The following is a 27,829-nucleotide window of genomic DNA, read 5'->3' as shown; positions in this document are numbered from 1 at the left end:
TCTGTCAAATAGGAATAAGAAAGCATGGAATGCTAGTTGTTCTGCATAGTCATCTTGTAATGATGAAGGAAGGAGACTGAGAATAGATCCACTACAAAGAGGGCCTCAGTCTCAGTGGAGTGGAATCAGAACTCTGATGAACTGCCTTCTGAAGCTCACCCTCCATTTTTAACATATAAGCAAGCAAATTCAGCTTAATTTTTGAGACTGGATAGAAAAACCATGGCCTAAGAACCAAATCTGGTTTGTACTGTTCCAAGCTAAGAATGATTTTTACATTTTAAAAAGGTGTAGGGAGATAAGAAGGAGGAGCATGAGGAGAGAAGTAAATGAGGAGGAGGAGGAGAAAGAAAAGGAGAAACAGACATATGTGGCCCACAAATTTATCTAGTTCTTTATAGCAAAGGTTTGCTGACTTCTAGCCAACAGAAGCATCCAGATGCTTTCTCCACCTCCTCATGCGTGTAAATTACCTAGTACATAGCAGCTACTCAATTAATATTAGTCCATGATACCACTCTCTTGCTAAATTATCCCTTCACTAAGATTCTGTGATACAATACATGAAACTAACAAGCGAAATATACCTGCATTTTATAAAATCATATTTCCTTACAGCTATAATTCTTTATATCCAGCACTAGATTGTGTTGTATTATATAACGGTTAAGAGCACTCGTCCTAGAACTAGACTGCCTGGGACCCAATCCTGATCACTCACTAGTTGTGAGACTGTGGGCAAGTTACTGGACCTTTCTGTGCTTCATTTTCCTTATTTACGTTGGAAATAATATTCATAATACCTACCTCATTGGGTTGATATGATGGTTAAATCAGTTTTACATGTAAAGTAGCTCAGATAGTGCCTAAGGCATGGTCAAACAAATTAATACAGGTAAAGATGATTTTTACCTTATCTCTGGATTACAATTTTCTAAAATGTTTCAATACCAATCAAGATTCATCCTAATGTTGGTAGAGATGTATAACTGGTCAACAAATGTTCACAGCTATGGGGAATAGAGAGCAGATTGTTCCCAACACTATAAACTTTCTCTGACGGATCACTGACATCCTCACTCATGATTTTACCTCCTTGTTCTTGGGTAGTGATGATTTGGGATTGGTAAAAACATTCTTTGTGGCCTGCCAGTTCTCAAATCGTGGGCACTGGGAAAGCAACAAGAAAGAAGACTAAAAAGATACCTGCTATTTGCTTTCTCCTCTATTGGTTTATTGGTGTAAATGCTAATCTGTCACTTGTGAGAACAAGAAATGTCCCCCAGAGCATTCCTTTTGACCTTTCTTAACTTCCTCTCCTTTCTTTCCATCTGATTTTATTTTTAGATGGATATCAAACAGGAAATTCCACTCCACTAAGAAATGATGAATTTTCTAGCTACAGATGGGAGGGTGGAGCCCATGGGGAAATCAGTAATGGAGACCAGGCCAGGGGGCTGAGCAGGGGAACGCAGGAAGGACACTGATCAAACAAGAGGCTATCTCTATTTCATTTTTCCCTACTAGGCATAAAACCAGTAGCTTTCCTTTATGCCTAAGGAACAACATTTAAATAACAGACCAATTGATTTAAGGCAAAATTCAAAACTCAAAAGACTGGCAAAACCTACAGAGCAGAGGTAGCCACAGAACTGTTCTAATGCCTCAACCCCGGATGGATGAGGGTGTGCACAGCACCAAGAGACATAACAATGATTTGCCACTTACTGCTAAGTGTTGCCAAATGTGCTTTGCGTACGTCATGTACTGGAAATACACTGCAAATTACCTTCCTTATGTTGTGAATAGGAACAGAAGCTTTTTCTTTCTTTCCTGTTTATATCATCGATCAGTGCATATTCAAATCCACCTTTTCTGCCTTGTAAGAAATTGATGTATAGGAGATACTGTATGACATTTTGTGCCTTATGGATTTGAAACCATAAGATATCATGCAGTGTGACCTTTCTGAAGGAGTCTATTTGCCTCAATGTAGTTTCTACTTCTTAAGCCAGGAAATACAAAATATCATACTACTAAAATTTTTACAATTTATTCTGAAAGTCTCAAAGATAGCATTAGAGTAAGTTAAATCTGTATTAAAGAATCAACTGGAAACTGAGTTCTACAGATCAATATTACTAAGGATTTCTAGTGTTGGTCTGTATAGTATAGGAGAGCAAGTTGGGAGATCAGGATCTCTGTTGAAGCTTGCACATAAGAAGGTGAAAAACTGCTATACACTTATATTACCAAACTAGCAATCTCCCATAACACATGTAGAAATTGGTCTGTTGATCATAAAATTCATTCTTGCAAAAATAATGATTAAAAAATGATTTAATACTATGAAAGCTTTCTTAAAATTTTAATCTATTAAAATCATCAAAAATCAAGGTTCATTTTTCATTTGTCCTTTGTATTGCATGTAATTATTTCTTAGCCAAGTAATTCTTGCTTATAGTAAAAAACTGAAATGGTACAAAAGAGTACATATATCTATATGTATATTTGTGACTCATTTCCACCATAGACACCATCACAAAGGAAACTATTACCAACAGTTTATTGCATCCTTCCCAAAATTTCAATATAACATAGGAATATATATCCTACTATTAGTATAAATGGAAGCATTTTCCATACTTTGCTTTTTTATTATTTATTATAATAACGTTTTTGGATAAATTTCCATTTGCTCCTAGTGGACATATAATCTGTTCCATCTAATGATCAAGCCCTGAAATCTAAGTACCATACCACAGGCACAAAATGTTACTTATGTTTCTCAGTGCACCTTCTACCTATTCAATATATGTTAAATAAAAAAATGGCTAGTCAAATATGTATGAGAAACACTTAGTTAAAATAGCTGAACAGCCTAGTTTCATCCTGAACTGTCCAGATTCTTGAAGGTGCTCATTTGCATAGTGCCTAATTAAAAGTTTTGTGCAGTACACTACATTTCACAAAGTAATTTAAGCAAGGAATTTTCTTGCAGGGGAGCACCTTTTGGGACTGGTATCCCAAGGAACACACTTTGGGAACTGCTGAGCTATAGCATCTAGTTCAATCATCTGAAAAACCCTGGCAGATAGTGTGGATTATGCCTGTGTTATGAAATAATAAAGTTGAGACACAGAAAGTTTAAGTGACTTCCTTTGGTCACCAGCTGGTAAGTGACAGAATTGGCATCAATCCACAAAATCTATCCTCTGCTCCCTATACCACACAGAGCTCATCATCCTTTCGCATCACTAGGCACCAGTGATCTTAAAAAATATATTCCTTGTCTTTAATCTAACTGAATAGGCTGAGCTTAAAAATATTTTGACAGTATAAGTTTGGATATCAGAAAGGCCAAAAGCACACCACATAGAAAATGTGCAGCAGGATTTCAGAGAAAAAAAGGCTTGACTGTGGATGTAGCAGTCCAGAAAAGGCTAATCTCGATGGCCTATAGCATGTTACTCAAGTCCCTCTGCACTTAGTTTCTTCAGCTACAAATTTAAGATAATGCCTTCCTGGTAGCATTTCTAAGCAGCTCAAATGAAGGCATGAACACAAAGCCTGACAACTCAATCAATGTCAGTTCTCACTGTCATCTCCAAAATTTATTTCCAATTTCCTTCCACCCTTAACCTTTATATTATTTGGAAAAATTAATGATTTTGCAGAAAATTGTTCTTTCTCACGATTCACATAAATTGCTAGCTTCTTGGAATTCAAAAATTCTCTGAAATAAAAATTCAAAAATATTTTTGAAGATTTCTAAAGCAAAAAGTATAAATATTTTCAAAGTAACTGTCAAGCCTTGTAATTTTTGCTCACAGATTAGGAAATAGAAATGATAAGTTAAAACCAGCCCTTAAAAAAATTGCATAGGCCCCAAAATGATGAGGATGGGGAAAAGTTACAGGCATGAGGTCAAGAAGTAGCCTGAAGAAAAACAAATAAGTAAATAAATAAATAAATAACAGAGAGAGAGAGAGAGAAAAAAAAGATCCAAGATAGTGGATTAGGGGGAAAAAAAAGAAGTGACCTGAAGGAGGAATAAGAAAGACATTCTCCCCTCTCCCACTAAGTTGGAATGGAAGGTAGAAAATGGATGGGAGGAGACCAAGAGATGTTCATTCAAGAGGGCAATAGAATGTAGGATATAAGTATTTCTCCGTAACTTTCCCCATTCGATATCAGAATTCACCTGTAGTCAGTTTTCTCTCTCTAATCACATGTACCGCCCCAGGAATAACAAAATCCTGGGACACCTGGTTTCCAGCCTTTGCTATAAGTTGCTTCCTAAATTATTGGCAACCTGACCTATCTCTTGAGATTTCCCGAATTTCGAACAATGTCTCCTTCTCCTTGCCATAGTTACCTGTGACATCTTGGCTTTGACAGATATAATGCCATTCCTTGGACTATTGGGCCTCTTGCCCCAGTAAGATGCAATGCCTCCTAGTAAATTCCTATAGTAACATGCCGTAATTCAACATCAACTGCATACTGCCCTGCTCAGAGCTTATTTTATACATTACACATGGCTCATCTACCACTTGCCTCTACTAGATCTAGAAACTTAAAATGAACAAACCAAGTTGCAGCTTATACGTTGTTTTTTTTAAATTACTACCTTACTTTTTTCACCCTGAACTTTTAGCTAAATTTTAATAAGACGTTTGAAAAAAAAATTATTAAATAGCCATTTCTTATTTTAGTAATTACACCACACACTTCTAATTCGGTTGGCTTCGACTCTTACTCTAGCCAGTGCTGCAGCAACCAGTTCCTTGCAGGCTTCAACCACTTTCAAGCTGATGTAATCTGACAGGCCTTCACGGAGCAATGGGAGAGGGAGCCAATGGATAGATTCTTCCTCCATTTTACCCTTATTGGTTCTGAGATATATTTCATATGGTTTCTTGAAGGGCTCATGGGACTGGAAAACCAGTTGCCCATTGGCGTGGCTAACTAGTAACACATTGTTGTTCTGGCTCTTTGTTCTTCCTTTTTCACTCCCCTGTCCTTGGCCGGATCCCTAAGATTACATTCCCAAATGAATAACTCCTCGCGTAGGCCTCTGCCTCAGGCTCTGCTTTTGAGTGCAAGCTGGTGTAGCGATCAGGTCCACTCAGAAAATGGAAACCTCACCAGAAATTTGAACGGAGAAAATGTAATGTAAACAATTATGATCTTGTAACAGAGGATTAACTACAAAGGGGTAAGAGCATAAAAGAACATGAGAAGAGCAGATAAAGGAAGTAGCTACTATTTCTAGGGGAAAAAAAACAAAGTACTAAAGAAAAACTAAATTTCGAAGACAGCTCTTCTCAAGGCTGAACGTCAAACCTCATTAGAAAGGGTATAGCTGTGGCCCTTGGAAGGCTGAGGAATTAGCTGGACTGACACTGGCCAGGGCTGGCCAGGAGAAACTGCCTTTTGCGGTGCCAAAGAGGAAACCATTCTCTGGGACTCCAGAAAGACTCTCGGGGAAGCTGCACTATGAGGTTCTGGTGAAACCCTCTAAGAAGCTGATGGCAAAACTGGCCAGGAAGCCATGTTTCCTTTGGAAACCTACCCCTGGGGTGTTAGAAGGATATTGATCATGACTGGGAGGAAAAAGAAACAAATCCACTGAAAAGGCAAGAGAAACTCCTTCCTCCTGCAGTGTCCTTCCAGCTCTTTCCACCAACAGAGCTTAACAATATGTCAAAAAAACATGTATAAAAAAAAAAATGTTTACAGGTTCCAACTCCAGTAGTACAAAGCTGGGCAAAGAAGGGTGGATTGGGACCAGAGATGCAAGAAGTGACAACTAGCACAACAAAGCAAAAACAGAATTCTACCAATCACAGGTAAAACATGTTCTTTCCCCCTGGCCATTTACCAAAGTACTCAGGACAGAAAAGCTCAGCCATGAGCAACAGTTTCCTTCCAGTACCTACTAAAACCACATGCCACTCACCTGTTCTTTCCTTTTATCCTCCCTGTTTCCCAGTTCAGAGTAGTACCTGAGCCTTCCTGGCTTTCATGACGTACACATTTTCCAATCATCAGCGCATCCATGACTGTATGTGAGAAATGTTCCTGTGGCTCGGTTTGACCCATAAGATCTCACACAGGCCGCACCAACTAATGAGCTTCGCCACCAGGGACAGACCTTCAATACCTCCCTTTCTCTCATACTTTCATTCAAAAATAGCTCTTTTCCCCGAAAGTCAATTTGGGGAATGTAATCAAAAACGTTGTAAAGATTTTGTAGGGTATCCGATGGACACTTGTCTTATTAGGGAGACCACTTCAGGGATGATGTAGATGCCTGATCACTGCACTGTACACCTGAAGCTGAAGCTGAACAATAATGAATGTCAACTACAATGATATATACATATATATAGTTACAAGAAGTGGAGTACAGCATTAGGAATAGAGATAGTGGAAATGTAACAGCTGTATGCGATGTCAAAGGGGTAGTAGATTGGGGGAGGAGGTTATCACTTTGTGAGGGATATAAATGATAAATGTCTAACTAGTACATTGTTTTATACACCTGAAATTAATAAAAAAAAATAGCTCTTGTTTGTAAAGTGCCAACCAGATCTTTTGACTCCAATGTGAGTAGGTGAGCTCATCCTGTTAATTTTCTCACTCAATAAATCCATCAAAAAATTGATAAATTTTGGAATGATGACCTCCAATAATAAAAATATTGCCAAAGTCCTATTAAGAATATGCATATTGGAGTCAGAGAAACCAGTGTTTAAATTCTGCCATCTGCTAATTGTGTGTTCTTAACTAAATATTTAGACTTTTTCAACCTTACTCTCTTCTGTAAAATGGAGATAATGTTTATTTCATAAGGTTAGTTTGAGAATTTAAAAGAGAAACAAGAAGCATTTATTCACCCAACAAATATTTTTGAGTACCTACTATATGCCAGAACTTTTGCTAAATACCAAGAAAAAAGGTAATGTGTATAAACATCTGGTTCACGGCAGAAGCTTAATATAAAATCATTTCTTTTCTTTTTCCTTCACTTTATGATTGTGAACATGGTCCACAGTAAATAAACAACAAAATTTAGTTACTATTCCTCTTATTTGTGTTTCTTTGTTTCATAGGAACCACACAAAAAATATCTTTATAGTTTATATTCATATACCAGCATTATTAGGGCTTGTTTCTATAAGGATACCCAGGTGGCTTTTTTCATACGAGTGTTTCAAACATTAATTATTTATATGAAATATGCCAAAAGAGAAAAGTATCTCAGATATGCTGCTGTGTGTGATTAAGATCATTGTTAGCGGGCAGATATGCTCTCTATTGCACCTATTGTAAATGATAGTACACATTTCAAATAGTACACATTCCTATTATTTCAAAGATTTATGTAAGCACGAAACAGTAACATTTTACATATGGGGATGGGAAGGTTAAATCATTTGCCCAAGGTCACTTGGCACATCAGTGACGTAATTACTAGTTAGGGTTCCAGGCCGGTCCTCCTGCCTCTCGCCTCCCCTTGAGAGAACATTTGCCTACAGTAATGGCTACTTGCCTTTTACTCTTGTCTTCAGAAAGTACACTAAAAAAAAAATATATATATATATATATACATATATATATATATATATATATCTTGCATTTTCTCCCAAATCAAATTAATCAGAAAATAAAATTAAAGCACATTTATTTAGCAGAAAGCTACTCTTTCCATTAATGAGAATTTTATTAAACATAATAAAATATTTCAGGCAACTCCTTTCTTCCTAGATTTTTTTTCCCTCTTCCTTTCTCAGATTTATTGAAAAGCATTTTTATTAGTGCAATAATAGGCTCCGGGACATGCAATTATATTGAGATGCTGACACTTTCCTGTTAGTTGCAGCCTTTGGCCTGAGGCCAAACACTGAGCCCAAGCGTATGAGTTTCTCTGCAAGCAGTCCTGGCATGCCACTCTTGTGCATTTGTCCTTTCAGCAACCTCCAATTTTCACCCACTACAGAGAGAACTAACTAATTTCCCCCTCCCATTACAATTGATCCAAATAGATATTCCTATCTCTCTTTTAGGGAAAACCAAAAATTCCTTATGACATTTTTGGAGGATGTCGTTCAGGACAGACCTGATTAGAAGCTTTGACTTCAGTTTCATGTGAGGAAACAGCATAAAGGGTTTCATTACTTTATGAGTCATTTACAAACATGAACTGCAAATGCTTGTGCCTTTGTCATGTATTTTCTTTACAGCTTTCACTTCGGTACATTTTTTTTTAAATTTATTTATTGGGGTGACAATTGTTAATGAAATTACATAATTTCAGGTGTACAATTCCGTATTAGATCATCAATAAATCCCATTGTGTGTTCACCACCCAGAGTCAGTTCTCCTTCCATCACCATATATTTGATCCCCCTTACCCTCATCTCCCTCCCCCCAACCCCCTTACCCTCTGGTAACCACTAAACTATTGTCTGTGTCTATGGTACATTTTTTTTAATTGCACAGTCTCCTCATTCCAAACTCTGAGCCAGAGCCTTTCAGAGTAAAAGTGTAGATATCAACTATAAATAAAATACAGATCCTAACCTCTGGAACTTTTTAAAATTTCTCAGGCAAGAATAAACCATCCTTAAAAAGAGAAAAAAGAAACCACCAGAAGATGCTTCTGACTCCACTCCCACTTTTTGTTTAAAGACACTGAGTCCCAATCTTAAAGGAGTTAAATCTCTCATGTTTGTCACATTCTATGCCATTGATCCTCCTTACCTACCCCAACCTCCTTCTTGGAAACACTGTATGCTTTGTTAGAAAACCCACATACAAACCTTAAAAACTTTGCTTTTCAGTTAAATATATAAAATGAGAAAAAACACACACACAGACACACACACACACACAAACTAGACTACGCCTTCTAAAAATGTCTCTGGTCCAAATGTGAATAAAAACAAAGGGCCAAGTTGGTTCCAGCCTTTCCTAGCCTCGCCCAGCAATGTTCTGCTGACCTGAAAGCCCTCGGGCCCTTTGACCATTGCAGCAGAGCACCGCACTGCTTTGTGTGTCATTTGCTCAGCCAGAGGTAGAGTCTGAAAACACTAGTCCTTCTGACCTAAATTTGGTATGATGGGCTCTCCTGAGTTAGGTCCCAAACATTCGTGTTTCCTTTGAACTACAGTGTCCCAACACTGACTATATTTCCACCTCCTTTCTCATGGCTAGGGCCATCCTTTGTTTCCGGAAACCATTTCAGTCCTATTGAATTAGGACACTGACTGCAGTGTATCTCATCAGTCTCCTCTCTCCAGACTCCTACTTTAATCTGGTCATACCTTCTTGGAAGCAAAGAACCCCCACTCAGTGACAAAGATTATTGTGAGCACTTGGAAACACAGATGTCAACCCAGATCGGGCCCAATGTCCCTTGGACACTGACTGGACTCCTGCACACTGTCCTTTAGGTTGGCCCTACAGCCAGGTACCAGTCCTACCCAACCATCTTCCCAATTCACCTTCCGGAGATGTCATATGCCTCTGAGCTAGTCTCAGGAGTTTAAGTGGCATCAAAATCAGAGATGACTGTGTAAAGGAACAAAACTCTCTAGGAATCTCTGTGGTTCAAAATAGGTGTGAAGTGGGGGAAATTGAAGTTTTAACCAAGAAAGTCTTTATATAACGGAAAGGGCATTATGATGAAGTAGCTGGCGATACTTTACTGACCATCAAATCAACTCCATATTAGCATCACAGACAGCTAAGATGAAGGAATGAAAACTGCTTGAGAGACAGAAATGGATAAGGGCATGGTAAACAGGAAACAAGTGAGACTCCAAGTCCCCTCTCCCGTACCTATAAAGTATAAGATAAGGAGCTGCATTCCCACACCAATAGAGCAAGATAATACAATCTACACACTGTTTTTTTAAACTGTACACATTTGTTAATCTGTTCTTTTATGTAATCAACATATGATTGAGAATATAAAATATAGAATCATACTTATATGTATATATGCAGATGTACATACACGCATATATACATGTGCATGTATATTTGCACTACTTTTGCACCAACCTATCATGTTCAGGACGAGTGAAAACTCTGCCTAATTCAACACACATAATTCACATATTACAAAGGATAGGAGTATTACTGGTGGAAATAAGGAAAATACATGTTCAATACTCACTCTGCTGGACCCACCAGGTTTGAACTATAAAATTGTTAGCAGGTTTTTGTTTTTTTTAATTCAAGAAGAATCATTGCTTCAAATTTTGAACATAAAGTGAGACTTTATTGATATTTTTAACAAATGTTGAGTTTTCCTGTAATCCCAAAAAGAGCAGGTAGGACCCAGCCCAAAGCTAAAGAAAAGCAGGAGCTTAGTATCTTCAAATTTTAAAGAGATTTACCAAAGATTGGAGACGGACACCTTCCCCAAGGCTTACTGTCAGCTGAGAGGACTCTACCCAATTAACTACTGCCATCCTACCACTGCCTCTGCCATCTATATTAGCCATGACCAGGAAAAAGGAAGAAGAGTCCTTGGGATCACAGTCTTGGGAAATTCAGAGTTCCTGGTGAGAAAAGATTCTCTTGCCTCTTCAAGGAGAAGGGAAATGGATGCCTTCCTACTTCTAGACAAAGGAGAAGGAATCCAAGAGAATCACTTGTGAAGTTCAGAGAAGGCTACATGGAGAAGACAGGTATATCACTCCTCAGTATGATAGTTTCTGAGACAATAGATTTGCTCATCTGCCTCAGTGCCTATTTTGAAGGAAAAAAAATAGAACTGGGAGATGGATAGTAGGGTGGGAACCGCTGGCAGGTTTCCAGTTTTCCATGATTCAAGTGAACGCTGCAGAGAATACCTGAATTCCACACAAGAGGCAGACCATCATTCAAACATGAACCCATACAGCAGGGAAGAGAGAGTGAGGCAGCCCCCCCCCCCTCCCCAGGGTTCTCTGAAGAAGTTGCACACACGTCCTCAGAGGAGCCAGCCTTCAGGTGTCTGCCATGTGCCATGCGGGGGGGTGGGGGCGGGGAGGCAGTGAAATGTAAGCTGGAGAAGCAGTGAAAACAAAGTGAAAACCAGTTAAGGGACACTTTCCCTTTCCACTTGTCCCTTCTCTCTCCATCCCACAATGCCAGAGGAGCTCGATCCAACATAAGGAGGAAGACAAGACATTTAAGACACACAGTGTGAGACCCTCCCTTCCATCCCAGAGTGAGAAGAATGAAAGGACAAACCTCAGTCCCTTCCTCACTTCTGAGCAACCCAGTTCTGAACGGAGGGGCAGATGTATAATTCAAACCAGTCAATGAACTGAAAGCTTTAATTGAGCTAGACTAAATCAGCCTAAAAAATTAAGCAATTTGCCTAGAATGGGTCTATGGGCTCCACAACCCAGACAAAAAGATTTGTAACAGTATGTTTGAAGGTAGATCTTACAATGTCAATAATCCACTTGGTTGAAACTCTTCAATAAACCAGATATATTTTTATAGACCCCAAGCATGAATTTGCATAATTTAGATTTATATCAAATTATTACTGTGCACTTTACTTTTGAAAAGTCTGATGTTTGGGAACTTGAGAAGGTGGGTGTAGCAGCAGCTACCAAAATGTCTTGAGAAGGAATATTTCTGAATCTATCCCAGATGTAGGAATCTGTAGCCATGCCAGATGGTAACCAAGGCTCTCAGCCTATACCTAGCAACATCTAGCTGTGCTGGTCTCAGTCACGTCAAATACAAATTCTCAATGATGTTAACTAGCAAAATGAACAGTTTATTTAATATTCTTGTCCTACTTTGCTTACCAACAGTCAAAAAACTAATAAAATCTGCCTTTGCTACAACCAGGACACACTGGTCCAAAATTTTCCTTTTGTGAATTCTAGGCCAATGTCCCATTCATAATTCAGCCATGAGTCAGTTTTAAAATGAACAGAGCTACAAACGTAATCACTTTTCGGAACAAACATGATTGCCTTGGTTGTATAAACCTAACTACCTAAATTCATATCCAATTTGCTCAGCTTCAGAAAAGACAGAAATCCAAGTTTAATACTAATGGTGAACAAGTATTATATTTTGATTGACTTTGCTGTGCTTGCATAGATTAAGAAGCCCATGTTATTTGAAACTAGAGTCTTTCATTTTCTCTCACGTTAATAGCAGACAGTTGTAGCATGAACAGTCCATCAAAGCCTTCCATTGCCAGGAGTCACATTAAAACAATAGTGAGCCAAGTAGCAAATAGCACCAAATTACACAAAGTGCTTTTGTCCATAGCTTCTTTTTTGAGCAGAGACCAGAGATACAAATGTAATAGTATCAGAAGTTAGAATAAGCCTATATCCAAAGATGAAAACTGATATTCCAATTTATTTAAGGTATTTTCTTTTATAATTATATTAATTCATGAAATCAAACTGCAAACACCCAAATTTGTGTCTATAACTATATCTATGTAGTTAGAAGTAAATTTAGCATTCTAGTGATAATTGATAAAAAAAGCAAGAACTCATAAACACAATTGGATGTAATAAAAATATAAACTATAAATCAATATCAGTTATACCAGAAACACTGGCTTTACGAAATAACTATGATTGCTTCTCTTTTTTTAACTTCATTCAAATAATTTAAGCTTTTGCTATGAAATTATCATTTAGATTCTTATAAGCCACCAATCTGCTTCTTTTATTTTATTTGGACTTCTATAAATTTTGTTTAGAGGAAAGAGAAGTTTGATGTAAGCACTTTAATTCCATTTTCTCCCCAGAATAACAAAACAGACCATTTTTCAGCTACGGCCTTCCAAGGAGATTGTCCTTACAGAGTTAACTCATCCTATGTAACTGTTCCCATCGCCTTTGTAGCCAGTGACAATGTGACTGTCTAACTATTCTAATGATTCATGATGGGAACCAAATTTAGCTACAGTTCAGCTTTTCACTGTACTGACACTTTATTTTGAATTAATAAAAAATAAAAGTACAATCTGTTGTTCTGACCTGAGCAGACACGAATGATCTACAAAATTCAAAAAGCTAATTTTAATATTAAAAATAAATATAAATATATACATTTAATCTTCATGTATGTTCAAGTTATCCTAAAAATAGGATGGAAAATAATCTGTAAGAATTGTGTCTTATATCTATTTTGATAAAGCTTGGAAATAACAGGAAACTCATGAGAAAGTCCAATCTCATAAGGTTTCTAGTTTGATATTTAGGCAAAAGTAAGTAAAGCCTCCTCATTCTTTACTACTTAACTCAAAATTCCTTTCCACATTTCGGAAGGAAAGAAGGAAGGAAAGGAGGGAAGGAGAGAAGGAGTGAGGGAGGGAGGGAGGGAAGGATGGAGGGAGCTCATCTACAAAGGCTAGCACAAATTAGTAAACTACTTAGTTCAATACTTCTGGGAGTAAATACATATTGTAGAAAAAGAGAAAGGGCTATTGTTCAAAAATTGGAGTCATTATAAGAAAGTTTACCTTTTGGTCAATAAATATTTATAAAGTGCCTTCAATGTACCCAACACTGTTTTAGATGCTAGTGAAACAACAATGAAGCACATAAATAAAATTTCTCTCATAATAAAACATCCTAGTAGGAAAGGCAGAGAATTAACAATGTAAACCATTATATACTGCAATCTAAGTAATAATAAGAGCTATGATTAAAAAATAAGCAAGGCATGGGATCGAGAGATGTGGGTGAGGAGACATTGGTGAATAGGTTAGTCAGGGAAGGCTTCTCAGAAGAGGTGATCTGTTTGTAGCGACCTGGAGGATGAGGAGAGAGCCAGGGGAGTCTGAGGGAAGATTATTCCAGGAGAGGGAATGAAGAGAACAAGGTAGGGATTTTCTCCTGATTACTCACATCTTCTGATTCACATGCCAGCTCCCTTTGTTACTGGTGCATTTGATTTTGATCAGCTTTTTGATAATTTCTTACTAAAGCATGACTATGTTTTCAGTACATTAAAATCTACACCATATAAATGTCTTCTCTTTTTTTTAATAATGTTTATTTAAAGGCTGGAAAGGATCTTGGAGACAAAGTAGTTCATACTCCCATTTTACAAATGTGGAAACTAAATCCCAGAAAGTCTACCTATCACATAACTAGTTAAAAATAGAACCAGGAGTAAATCTTAACCTGATGATTTTTATAATCTATCTTACCTTATGGTTATTTGTATTCACCTCATTTCCTCAACTATACTCTGAATTCCTTAGAAGAAGAAAAAGAAAGAAAATTTAAAAAAGAAAGAAAAAAATATATATATATACATATAGTCTACTACCATGCCTTTCATAAAACGGGTGTTGATAAGCATTTTGTGAATGAACAACTCTCTTCTATATCGCCCATTTTCCAAAGTCTCCAGATTTTTTTTCAAGTCTTCTATAATCTCTGGTGAAGGTGTTTTGTCTTTCCTAATGGAATTTTTCAATAAATATGCAGGGATATACTTCACTTATTATTCTATAGTGCTGACAAGATTAAGCATGGTTCTTTCCAAATGTTCGCGATCTAAATTAGAAAGGAAGACAGAACATAAACACAGAGGAATCGAGTAACATGCTCATTTCGTGCCTGGATAGTCCTGCTGAATAATATATAATTTTGATGGTAAGCACTTAAGGAAGAAACTTTATGTTTACTGTAGAGACTCGAACACATTGTTGGCATGAAATAAATAATCAGCATTGATAACAGCCAAAATTTAGGCACTGTGCTCGCAATAAAATGCATTGGTCTCTTGATTGGTACATATGCTTTTAACATTTTCTTGCGTACTACTTTAGGTTTCCTATAGTGTTATACTTGAAAAATGTATAAATTTAAATTAGGGATATGAAGGTGATTATCATTTGATCTGTATAATTTGTCAATAATAACAAACATGGGAATATATAACTGGGATAGCTGACAGTTCTTAAAGAAAGTAAATTCTTCTTAAATGTGTTCTTCCCTTCCATAAGCAATATAAAAAAGAATTAAACCCTTGCAGAAAGACAGCAATAAAAAAAAAAAAAAAAGTGACCTGGTTTTCTGTGCCCAAGTTCCCAGTACTTTGCAGCGCATAAGTTAAAAGTCTCAGCTTTTCCACCATGCAATTCAGAGAATGTGGTGGGAACAGAATGTGAGGCAACTCAGCTGGAAAATATCTTAGATGAAATATTTTTGTCAAGCAATTTTCTCACGTGAATTTGCTTCTAGTTTGGCATATACCAGTCACCAGAACATGACATTTATTTTACTTTATATCTTGAAAAAAAATTTTAATCAACAAACTGCTGCAAAAAACCAGCAGAAAAAAGCAAAAAAGAAACAAAGCAACTGTTTAACAAGTTGTGTTTCTTATGAGGTCAAGAGACGAGAGTTTAAATTTTAATATCACAGGTCCTTTCCTGTGATAAAATGGCAATGAGGAAAACTTCAGGCTGGCTGCCTACTTGGCTTTTTTCTCAAAATCAGTCATTATTACCCACAAGGATTCGTTTCTATCTTTTAAAGATACATGTCAAGTTTGATAGCTTCTTATTCAAAGTGAAAAATAACAACCTAAATATGAAAAGCATGTTTTCTCCAGATGTGCTGATGCTCAATAGGTACTTTTTTACATCAAGGAAAACAAAGCATATACAACTGCTTATCAGATTTACAGCATGTCCTGGACAAAACAGCACCTATCCAGTGGATGTCATCTGATCAAAAATATTTTATATACACAAAAAAACAAAGTTCAGAGAACCCTATGAAAATGTGATAGCCAGAAAAACAATTTAGAAATTAACTTCTTATATGATGAAACAAAATTAAATTAATCTTCACCCAATTAAAAGTTTACATTTCAGAGCAGTGGTTCTCAATTACTCTAGGATATTTGTCCTAGGATAGAAGCTAGGCATCAGGATATTTTTTTAGGTCCACAGGTCTTTCTAATTTGTAGCCAGAAATGGGAACCAATGTACAAGAAAAACTAAAAGGGGAAATGAGATCTAACTCCAAGTAATTTCTCGGAATATGGCAATAAACCAAAAAGGAAAAGAAAAAGAACCTTAAAAATCTAACCCTGTTCATCCCCAAAAGGTCATTTAACATTGATCTGCAACTAACCATGTTTTTATAGAGGTGAATCTTCCAGAGTGTTGCCAGTCCCTTCCATATACCCTGCCGTCCTACCACCATGTCAAAAACCCTTTCCACAGAGCACTAAGGGGCGTTTTTCTCTCATTCATTGGTGTTCTAGCTGGCTTGAATCTAGCTGCCAAATTGCCAGAGATTGCACAGGACACAGAGGAGACAATCATTACATGCTTATTTACGATGATGATGACGCTGGTACAGCCCTAGAAGCCCTTCCTTGGAAATTCACCTACAAAAAGAGGTCATCTCTGCTGAAAATTTGTTAAGTTCTTTTTGCAATTACTTGAGGTAATGGAATCCTTTGTTTGCTCAAAGACCCAGAATTTGTCATTTTTATAAAAGTTCCCAAGATTCTAGGATAGACAGGGAAAGAATGAGTTGATCAAGATGTAGTCATTAGGCTTTCATTTTCCCCCCCACAGCTTCAGTCAGATATAATTGATGTACAAAAACACCGTATGTATTTGAGGTATATAATTTGATTAGCATGGACATATGTTTACACCCATGGTACCGGCACTACAATCAAGGTATAATAAACCTATTCATCACTTCTAAATATGTCCTTAGGTCCCTTTGGGGGTTTTTTGTTTGTTTTTTTTTGTTTGCTTGTTTTTGGTGGGGGAAGTGTTTTTTGTGGTAAGAACACTTACATGAGATCTATCTGTTTGTAACAAAAATTTCAGGGCATAACACTGTATTTTTAACTATAGGCACTATTTTAAACAGCAGATCTTTAGTATTTATTCATTTTGTATAACTGTAACTTCATACCCATTGAATAAGAATTCTCCCTTTCCCCCTCTCCTGGCAACCACCATTCTACTCTCTGCTTCTATGAATTTGAATATTTCGGATTTCTCCTATAACTGGAATCAATAGTATTTGTCCTTATGTGACTGAATTATTTTACTTAGCATAATGTCTTTCAGGTCCACCCACATTATCACAAACGGTAGGATTTCTTTGTTTTGTAAGGCTGAATAATATCCCACTGCATGTATATACCATATTTTCTTTATCCATTAATCCGTCCATTCACATTTGGATTGTTTTCCTTGTTTTGGCTATTGTACATAATGCTGCAATAAACACAGAAGTGCAGATATGTTTTTCATATTAGTGTTAAATCAACAACTAGATATTTGTTTATATCCATTTTATGTATTTTATATAATAAAAATATATATTGACAAATTCTCTTCTGAAGTCAGGGAAGAAGTCCCATTCTCTTGGATTTTATGTAAGTTCAGAGCATTCTCAGTGGGTAGTAGTGGAACCCCAAGGCACAGGAAGGACATTTAATATTTTTAACTTTATGAAGTTTGGTTGTAATTAGTTACAGTATATATCCTTCAACATGTCCTTTTGAGTCTCTCCAGGAGGGAGATGAAAACTTGGAGGCAAGAAGAGACAGATGTTTTCCTCAGGTCTTGGTCATTTGTCCCCAGCCAAACACATCTAGTCATAGATAGTAGGAAGGCATCACTAACTTAATAAAACAAGAAAGAGATATTGAGGGAAGAGACCACCATTCAACTATATCTGAAACAGAGGTGAATTTATCACAGGCTAAGACAAGGCAAAACACAGTTTCTCAAACAAAGCAAAAATTTGACCTTGCATTGGGTTTGGGGGAATACGGGGTTCAAGGATTGGCTGAATTTGACAATGAGGAAGATACAGGTATTGGTTGACTTTCAGTAAGCATGGGTAACCAGAGCAAGACTGCTGCTCATTGTTTGGGAAGGTTTACTGCCAGTTTTGTGGTTCCTTGTCGAACTTGGGACCAGAAGCAAATAACAATTATTCTTGTACTTCCTTTCATGAATTTAAAGAATAGGAACATTTTAGTATCAGAAAAAAATTAGAAATGGTGGTTGTTATTATCAAGTGTATAATTTCTTATAGATGAAATTTCCCATTTACATTTTATGAAAAAATATGTATGTTGTCTTAAGAAATTAATAAACACTAAATATTATTTACTAATATGATAATAATGCATTATGCTTTGTAATGAATCAAATCTCTAACAATCCAAACATGTGGTGAAGTCTAACTTTAATGGTGAGAGGATAAGCCTGATCTGAACAACCAAATTTGAAAATGTTAAAACATGGACATTTGCAAGTGATAGTTTGAGGATTTTTTTGTCTCATGTTTATCTAGTTCCAAAAATTGAAATTTGGGAATCAGCTAGATCTGTTCAAAATCTAATTCTGTCATTTACTGGATGTGTAATTCTAGAAAAATTAGTCACATTTTCTCCGTTAATAAAATAGTATTAATTTTCAATGTTGTGAGAAGCACTATATAAAGAAATTCTTGTATTCATATAAAATACACTGTTGAAATTATAAACAGAAATGGAATGTGAGAAAAACAAATGACAATGTTCCCTGTCATTATAGATACAAGAGTTGTTGCTAAATAATGATGATGATGGTGGTGGTGGTGGTGGTGGTGATGATAATAATGATTATTATTATTATTATGCTTTATGTTTTGCAATATATTTCTCACTTTATATACTGTCTTTATTTTCTCCACAATTGACTTCACAGGTTGAGACAGAAGTTTTACCACTTTCAGCACACTTAATGATTTCCAACTACGCCTTAATTGTACTTAATTTATGAGACCCACATTTATTAAAACTAGTAATAGCATTTTCATTTTTCTATTTCCATAAAGCAGTCAGAGAAAAATGTAATAAAATATTCAAATCATTGCACTAATTGCCAAAGACAGCAATAATGCCAAACTCAAATCACTAGCTGGGGCAACACTGCCATTGCAACACTCAGAATATCCAATTATTAACTCAGGTGTGGATATTGCAATTTCTTGTGGAAGAAATGCTGCACTGTCTAATGAGGTAACCAGTTGACACATGGGGCTATTTAAATTTAAATTTTAAATAATTAACATCAAATAAAATTTTAAATTCCTCAGTCTCGCTAGCCATATTTCAAGTGATTGGTAGTCACATGTGGCTAATGGTTACCGTATCACACAGTGGAGAGAACATTTCCAACATCACAGACAATTCAATTGGATAGAGATGGTCTAGAGTCTTTTCTGTGTATAATGTTTGAAAATGCAAATAATTTATAAATTCTGTCAATTTTCCACTTATATCTCATCCCTTTCTTTCCATTCTCACAGCTCCTAACTTCCAAGTTCAGCATCCTCATAATTTAGCTGTTTCAAAAACCTGTAAATGGTCTCACTGTTTCTAGTCTCTTCCCCAGCTAATCCATCCTATAAACCAAACCTGATTATTTTTTTTTTCGGGCAATGCCTTTTTCCCCAACAAAACTTCCAAAAATCTTCACCTTGACTATAGTATACATACAAAGCAAAAGTGTCTAGTTCATAAGTATCTTCCATCAGTAGGCTTCTTTCCTTCTCCTACAAAGGCATTCTCACAGCTACACAAGTCCTCTGCTCCATCACAAATATCGGTTCATTGTCCTCTAGTTATGCTTTGTCCATTTACACTTTTGCTTGAGGAATTTTTTCTGTCCAAAAATACTCATAGATTCTATTCCCCATATAGTAGTCCTCCCTTATCTACAGGGGATATGTTTCAAGACCGCCAGTGTATGCCTGAAACCACAGATATGTAATACCAAACCCTATACACACTGTTTTTTTCCATACATACATACATATGATAATGTTTAATTTGTAAACTAGGCACAGTGAGAGATTGACAATAATGTAATAAAATAGGACAATTACAACAAAATATTGTAATAAAAGTTATATAAATATGATCTCTCTCTCTCTCTCTCTCTCTCTCTCTCTCTCTCTCTCCTCTCCCCCTCAAAATATCTTATTGTACTATACTCAGCCTTCTCCTTGTCATGTGAGATGATACAATGCCTACGTGATGAGATGAAGTGAGGTGAATGATGTAGGCATTGTGATGTAGCATTTAGGTTACTATTGACCTTCTGGTGATATATTAGAATGAGGACCATATGCTTCAAATAATCCCAGATCATCGAGCCTGGTGATATCAATGGTTGGATGTCAAAAGCAGACGTCAATGGTTGGGGACATTTAATATTTTCAGACCAAGGGTGACTGCTGGTAACTGAAACCATGGATAAGGAGGGAATACTGTACTTGAATGTTATGCCATAATCCTACCAAATCCAGGTTAAGTCTGATTTTATCCATACAGCTGAACTAGACCACCTCACACCACAACTGTCTTTAATAACCCATGTAAGTGATCTGATAGTCCCCACTATCACATCTCATGATGATCATCCTGACCGCTGCTCTTCACAGTGAAGAAATTTACAATCTCTTTTCTGTAGAGAATTATACATCCATAAACAGCCAAGGCCTGTGGGAGTTGTTGTTGTTGTTGTTGTTGTTGTTGTTGTTTTATATATCCCACAACATCTAAAACACACCTTCCATGAAGTGCGTTTTTAAAAATAATAGATTCAGATTTGATCTAGAAAAGTACATAAAAAGGTAGAGAATAATAATATTTCTTGAGCATAACTCTGGATCTTCACAAAGCTTAAGTATTATTAGTTCCATTTTACAGAGAAGTTAAGTCAAGGTTATAGTTTATAAGTCAAGATTTCTTAGGTTAGCAAAGAAATGGCAGATTAGAGATTTTAAAACAAAACAAATTCTAAACCTCATGATCTTTTAGCTCAAAGGCATATCTCCTTCAAGAAAGGGTCTATGCTTTTTCCTCCAGAGCCACACTTTGAAAAAGTACTCATGGGGCATAATCAAAAATTATCCCTATGATTTCTGTCTTCCTCTGTCCTTTTAAATGTAATCACAGGGGGAAGTTTTACCCTTATCATTGGATTAAGAGGCAGGCAGGCCCCATGGTTTTCTAGTCTCTTGTTAGTAATAGAAGTTCCTATGATCACTTTAACCCTTCATTCAGAATCACAATATTTAATCCAATATATTAATTAACCCTTCAAACTTCATTCACAACTAAGACTCTCCCCACTGCTCTCCAACTAAGGCAGGAGATGGGCCACCTGCCTTCAGGAATGAAATACGTACTATTTCTTCTCCCTTTCCCTCACTTTCTTTTTCTTTCTCCCTCATTTAATAGCTTCTGTCTTTTGACCTTCCAGGATCAAATGTATGGTGGGAGGAAGGAGAGATGAAGAGGTAGGAAGGTTGTGACTTGACTGTCAGAAAAAGGCACCATGTTCTTTAGAAGACTCATTCTCTCATGGGTCCTTTTGCACATTCTTTGGGGATTCTCGGGCTGGGCACCTTCAAGTATGATTCCCCTGTGCAAGGCCTTGCCTCACCTCTGGCCAGCCATTCCTAATCCTGCTGTTGGCTTCTGATCTCAGTGACATACCCTTTAGTTTCTTACTCTGGGGTCCCCTCACCCTGACAAACCGACTTCTTTTGCATAGTCCCATGTTCAAAAACTTCAGGCTAACATTCCTATTGAATTTTCCCCATAACTGCAATTCATGCACCTTTAGCCCCCGAGAAAAGCACATGCAGAAACCTTCCAGATGCAATCCTTTTCCCTTAAAGAATGGTTTAAGATACTCAGGTATAAGTCAGACATTGGTCCACTCTGTTCCCAGTTGTAAGAAACACACATCTAGTTCTTTAAATTGAACCTCTCTCACAAGACTCCGATCACTCCTGAATTGAGGAGGGATGATACCCACAGCACTCAGTTCTCTCCAAAAATTCTCCTCACAAAAACCTGCTACCTCCCCACTTTATTAGCCCTCTACAGTGTCATCTCTCTGCTTCTCAGATAAAGGGTCACTCTCATAATTAAGTTTTGAAGGTAGCCCCCAATGTCTTCATATCTCAGCCGCCACTAAGAGAAGAAGAGTCACGTTTTAACATGCTGCTACATATATTAAAGTGCAATTACCTCAGACAGAATACAATATCTATCATGGGAAATAGATTGTATTGATCACAAAGTGGCAACATATTGTCCTAAAATATCCATTTTCTATATATCAACTCACTCTGCATCCTTTCACCCAATTATTTTGTCATGGTGACATAATTTCTTTACTTTTTTTTAATCACTCTATATATCATATTTAAAATCTTCCAAGTACTTAATTATATATATTTTTAATGTTCGTCTCCAGTGGCACTCCTGGCTTTCCTACTCTTTTGATCTTGCTCTTTTTACCTAAATAATGTTGTTCAGTAATTTTCCTCACCTCTACCCATTCTGAGTCAGGATGAGCAAAAAGTAGATACTGTTTCCTTTCTGCCTCTAATTTCAGATAAATTGTTAGTTTTATTGCAAGTAGTAATCTTCACCCATCCAGTTGTCTTTCACAAATAGAGCAAAGCAGAATCTGCTTCTAAGTTAAACAAAAAGCAGAAATCAGAATGTCAAATTATAATTGGCATATCCCAGACATAATCAATATTGCCTTTTGCAAGTTCCTCCCACAGTTAAAGCAAACCCTGGTTAGTGCTGGCCAAATCTTGACTAATTTGGCTTCAAGTTATTACCATACTTAATATCTCTGAATCAACACTGATGACTAAGATAAAGTGAACTACAAGAAATGATCAGTCTTCAATGCAAAAACTTTTTCACTTTGTGCCAACTATTGCTGGTGCACCTGTTTTATGTACAGAGTGAGAAGAAAAGCAAAAAAGACAGGGCCAATTTTAAAAGAGACACAATGTTTTCAATGTCTCAAAATAGCTCAAACACATAGCATTGCTTCTACTACTTACACGAACTACAAGGCTGATTAAGCATATGTCTGAGGCAGGCATGCAAATAAAAAATTTACCAACTCATGTCCCACCTTACTCTCCCAGGTTCCAGTTTCTTATCTAAGAACTGGTATTACACCAAGTAGAGGAAGATTGAAGGGGGCAATTCCGGGAGTTTTCATGAGCTACACACAAAGAAGTAATGTGAGAAGAATTTCAAAATTTCTGGTATTGCATTTGTGAGTGGCTCTAGAAATAATCTACTGCAGCCCCACTTTTTCAGAGGGAGACCTTGACTCTTAGTTCAAACACATTGCACTGGTTAAGCTAGAATTAATAGTACAACAAAACCTCTGCAATCTGAATCATAAGAAACTGAGAAGAAATAGACTTTAAGTTAACTAGAGAGAATTTTTTTCCCCAAAGTTGTAATTCTAGAACCATGAGAGGCTCAGGAATTGATAAGGCATTTAAAAGGATTATTAATGTGAATAAACCAATATCATTTACTTGGAGAGCCCACACTGGGAAAGTGGAAATATAAAGTCATGTTCTAGATTCATTCCTTCAGCCAATTTTGTGGGTGCCACAGGTCCTCTCAGGGCTCAGGACAAAACATCTGTGCATATCAGGTATAGACTATTAGGGACAAGATGAAAGTAGGGCCAAGAATCAACCATTAAAGGATGAGCTTGCTGTAATAAGATGAAGGGTGATTCAAAACTGAGGATAAATCCCTAGGAGGAAAAGATATCCAGAGTTTTGATACAAATAGCTAAAGACGCAAACTATTAGGTTGGTGTAAAAGTAATTGTGGTTTAAAAGGTTAATTGCAAAAACCACAATTACTTTTGCACCAACCTAATAAGTTCAAAATTCTGAATGTGTACCCGACAAATATGAGACAGGAAGTACTTAGAAATCCAGATGGATAAGTATGCATGTCCAAACAAGTTTCTAAGCAACCAGCAGCAGAATAGTGAAGAATGTAATGAGGTGATGGTTCATGGAACGGTGGATGTACATTATATTGTATGAATGTTTTGCTATTGATCAAAAATTTCATTTCATTTCATTGCCAAGGATAATTTTTTTAAAATTTAGTTGATATGATGACATTTTAAATGATCAACCAACATTTTCTAAAACTATTAGGTCACATTTGTCAGGAGAGGCAACTGATCCACAAATTGAATTGCAAATCAACTCAACACAATGTAATGCAAAAACTTTTTTTTTTTAACTGTCTGGGACAAGGTAACCAGGATACAATGATGAAAAAAGCATAGAACTCACCTTCATAGAACCCATAGTATGACAGTGAAAATATCCAAGCAAGGAAAAATGTGGCGAATGTTAGTAATGCTATGGGAGTACATACTACAAGGGGAATTCAATCCAGTATGAAGAATCAGAAAATGTCTCACTGACAAAGTGATGTCTAAACTGAGATTTGGAGAGTGAGTTGAAGATTGTCCGGTAGAAATCTGAAAATGTATGGGGTATTTTGGACTATCACCCTGACTGGAGAGGCTTGACTGACATTCACAGGAATTAGCTGCCCAACTAACTGACCTAATTGTGAAAAATAACATATCATCGCTGTTTTAAGCTATTCAGTTTTGGGGTATTTTATTGCTTTGTTTTCACATGGCCTAGGGAAGATGCTGATGAGCTTAAAATAAATGGTCTTCTGATCACCCTGAGACACTACTAACATGAGAGCCCAATTTTTTTGCTTTTTAAGACTGAAAACTATGAGTGCCAAAGATTAGATCAAGCTTTTAATTATTTTGTCACCACGATGATGGAGGGTGCATTTAGGGGATGAGGCCCAACGATGCTAGACACCTTGAGCCACAAGAACTTATTCAGCATCTCTTCTGACTTGAAAATATCATGCCAGATATTCAATTAAGGGAAAAACCTAAGCTTACAACTTAAAGTTCCTTTTACATATAAACAGAATATGCTTTATGTAGTTTTTATATCCACAATATTCAAGAAATATAACTACTATGGAAAGTGAAAGAAGGCTGTATTTTATTTTGTTTGAAAGTGTGCCTATATTGTTCATCATTCTGGAAAATTCCATCACTGACAGCAACACCACTCATGGTATTTAGGCTGCTGGTATAACACAACTGTGTCAATTTGCATTTGTACCATCAAATCCACAGGAATTTTTCAAACAGGGGCACACATCTGACTACCTCATTATGCCTTCCTGCATTGCTTTGCCAGACATTAATATATGGAAATACATACTATTTTAATATTAATCTTTTCATTTATTTTTCCTTCATATAAAAGTTGTAGCATTATTGATTTTATATTATCTGTGGAGTTTATTTCAGGAAAGTAGAGGTGACTTTACCAAATATATACTGTAAAAAGAGAACTTTGTCTCAGAGAGAGTTAAGCTCTAAAGGAAAAACATATCCACCATAGCCAATCAAATTCATGTAAGTATTTTTAAATGTTGGCATTTTAAAAGAAAATATTATCTATGTATCCAGTTAATCACTCCTCATTGTTAGACAATTCTTTTGGATTGGAATATGAGCTAAAATGTGCAACTTTGTAGCCAGTCTTAACACGCACACAGTTATTGACTGCTGTACGTGTCTTATCACTTGGATGAATGCCTCAGCAGTTTATCCTTATTCCCCCTTTAACCTCTCTCCCACCCCAATCCAAGGACAGAATCGCTTGTATAGGACCTCTTTGATCACTAGTGCAATCCAATCTTTTTCAGTCAGGGTTTCCATAGATATTTCCATCGCACATCAACATTGTCTTCTTTGAACAACTCAGGGATGGGTCAGCATGAGGACTGTACTCTGTCCACACACAACACACAAGTTCCCTGAATTTAACCTTATTGCTTTTCCTCACATTATTTCATCTTCCATCTTCATTCACAGCTTTATCTGTAGATTGTCTCCATAAAATTTCAAAAGATATAGTCCCTGTGTCTTGAATTGTCCTACACTTTCTATACTGCCCTCTGCACTCCCATCTGAGCCTTCCTGATCCGTGGTCCTTAAATCTCAACTCATTGAGTCTCTACATCGGGCACCCATCTCCTGACTTTTTTGTCTTTTCTAACACAAACACCTGTAAATATCAACCCACATAGAGTTCTGTTGAATTTTGTTATACCAGGCTCTTTGGGGGACGGGGGGAGAGAAAGCGGGAGGTTTTGTATAACTTTGATTTTGTGTAATTTAGGCAAATCCCTTAACCTCTTTTTGCCTTAATATACTGATATATAAATTGAGGTTAATAAGATAAAATCAATCTCATAAAGTTGTTAGGATTTAATGAACAAATACAGGTAAAACAACTAAAACAGTGTTTATACATAGTAAACACTATAAAATACATTATTCTTACACACAGTTTTGGAAGTTATATTTTATAGTCTAGTTTGGTGTTTAAAGGCACTGATTTCAACTATACTTAGTAAAACACACTAACTCCCACTTAATTTAAAAATGTACTGATTATACAAATATAAATATATACTATAAAATTCTAGAGTCCCCCAAGAAATGAAACTGGCCTATTTCCCGTGGAATTTGCTTCACTACCAATATCCTGGGTGAGGCAATTGGCAACAGTTACCACGTAGACATTGTGCTGACACTTGACATTCATTGGAGTTTTGGCCCAACTAATGAACAGGTAAATCGTCCAATTTGATGGCATTATCTGAAGTTCACTCCAGGTTTCAGGATGGGAAAAGCCATCCGCTGGGCTTTCTAGAACCTTTCATTTTCTTGAGAAAATGGCTCACCATTTAGGCAGTTGTTCTGTGCATGCCAAATTCCTGTGGCTTTAAAGCCCAGAGAAGGTAAGAAATATGTTTATCTTACCAGCATGAAAATTAATTCTGATATGTTCAACTCTCCCACCTAGCTCTCCAATCTGTACTATAATTAGACTGAAGCGGGGAAACCAGACAATAAACTGAAACGAGTCATGAACCTTATTTTATTAAGCCCCTGGCAAGCTTCCACATTAACTGCCTACCCAACATCCCTTTCTTGACTGATAAGCCCATCCAGTTGTGCAAATGTCCAAAACAGAGTTTTAATTGTATGGTTGAGGTCCTTATCATGTATAATATTTCATTCTGAGAGTCTCAGAAAAGGGGCAGGTATGTCCCAAGTAGTCGATTTCAGCAGGAAAGAGTGGGTGTGAGAAGGAAACATGAACACTGTAGACTTACATCACCAGGAAGGAGATGGTTTAAGAAGGCACTGGATCCCGAGTTCCCACCACAGGCACTGGGTGGATCTTGGTCTTCAGGTAAAGGTGGGCTAGGGAGAGAGGCAGAGGCATGGGTTATAACAACAATAGAATGGCCAACAGAGAACTATTGGGGGCCAAAAACCAGTCATGGATGTCAACAGCTGTTGAGTAAGAGAAAGATGTTTTCCCAAGCTTTTGGAAAGGAAATTCAGGGGTTAGGCATCAAAACAAAGAAATATAGGGATTCAAAATAGAGTGAATGAAAGATGCTGTCCTTAAACTTGTCCCTTCTCTTTCCCTTCAGTGTCTCTCATTCCTTAACTGGCTGTGATATTAAACTATATTTTACTATATTTTTGTATGACTTGTGAAATTTATATTTATGTCTCCCATGAGAAAACAGATTAAACTGCTTGGATTTAGTGGTTGGGGTTTTCTTCCTTTTTTGGCTAATGATTATTGGCTCACCATAGAAAAAAAGTTACCCACCATTTTGAGTAGCAAGTTTGCTAAAGCAGTAAATTGTATAGCACAGTTACCAATTTTTTTTAAAGGACATGTAATTTAAATGAAGAAGCTAGTTGATTGAAGATGTGAATTAACATACAGAAAATTACTCATCTGGATGGTTCACTCAATCAGAGTTACAAAGTTATAGAGGCAAA

At 36.7% G+C, this 27,829-nt stretch overlaps 1 protein-coding gene across 4 annotated transcripts in view; it reads right to left on the bottom strand.

Annotated features, from left to right (window-relative positions):
* The window catches only part of CETN3 (centrin 3), a 608,779-nt gene that overhangs the window by 449,315 nt on the left and 131,635 nt on the right, over positions 1 to 27,829 (bottom strand). For all 4 annotated transcript variants that reach the window (XM_081053674.1, XM_081053675.1, XM_081053672.1 and 1 more), the window contains one exon: positions 27,142 to 27,232. In XM_081053674.1, coding sequence (XP_080909800.1) covers positions 27,142 to 27,232 — 91 coding nt within the window. The remainder of the gene's footprint in view (positions 1 to 27,141; positions 27,233 to 27,829) is intronic.

Source organism: Rhinolophus hipposideros, assembly GCF_964194185.1.
Source record: "Rhinolophus hipposideros genome assembly, chromosome: 7".
In the NCBI taxonomy this organism is placed as follows: Eukaryota; Metazoa; Chordata; class Mammalia; order Chiroptera; family Rhinolophidae; genus Rhinolophus; species Rhinolophus hipposideros.
Note: the sequence above shows the minus strand (reverse complement) of the source record. Positions and strands in the feature narration are given on the sequence as shown.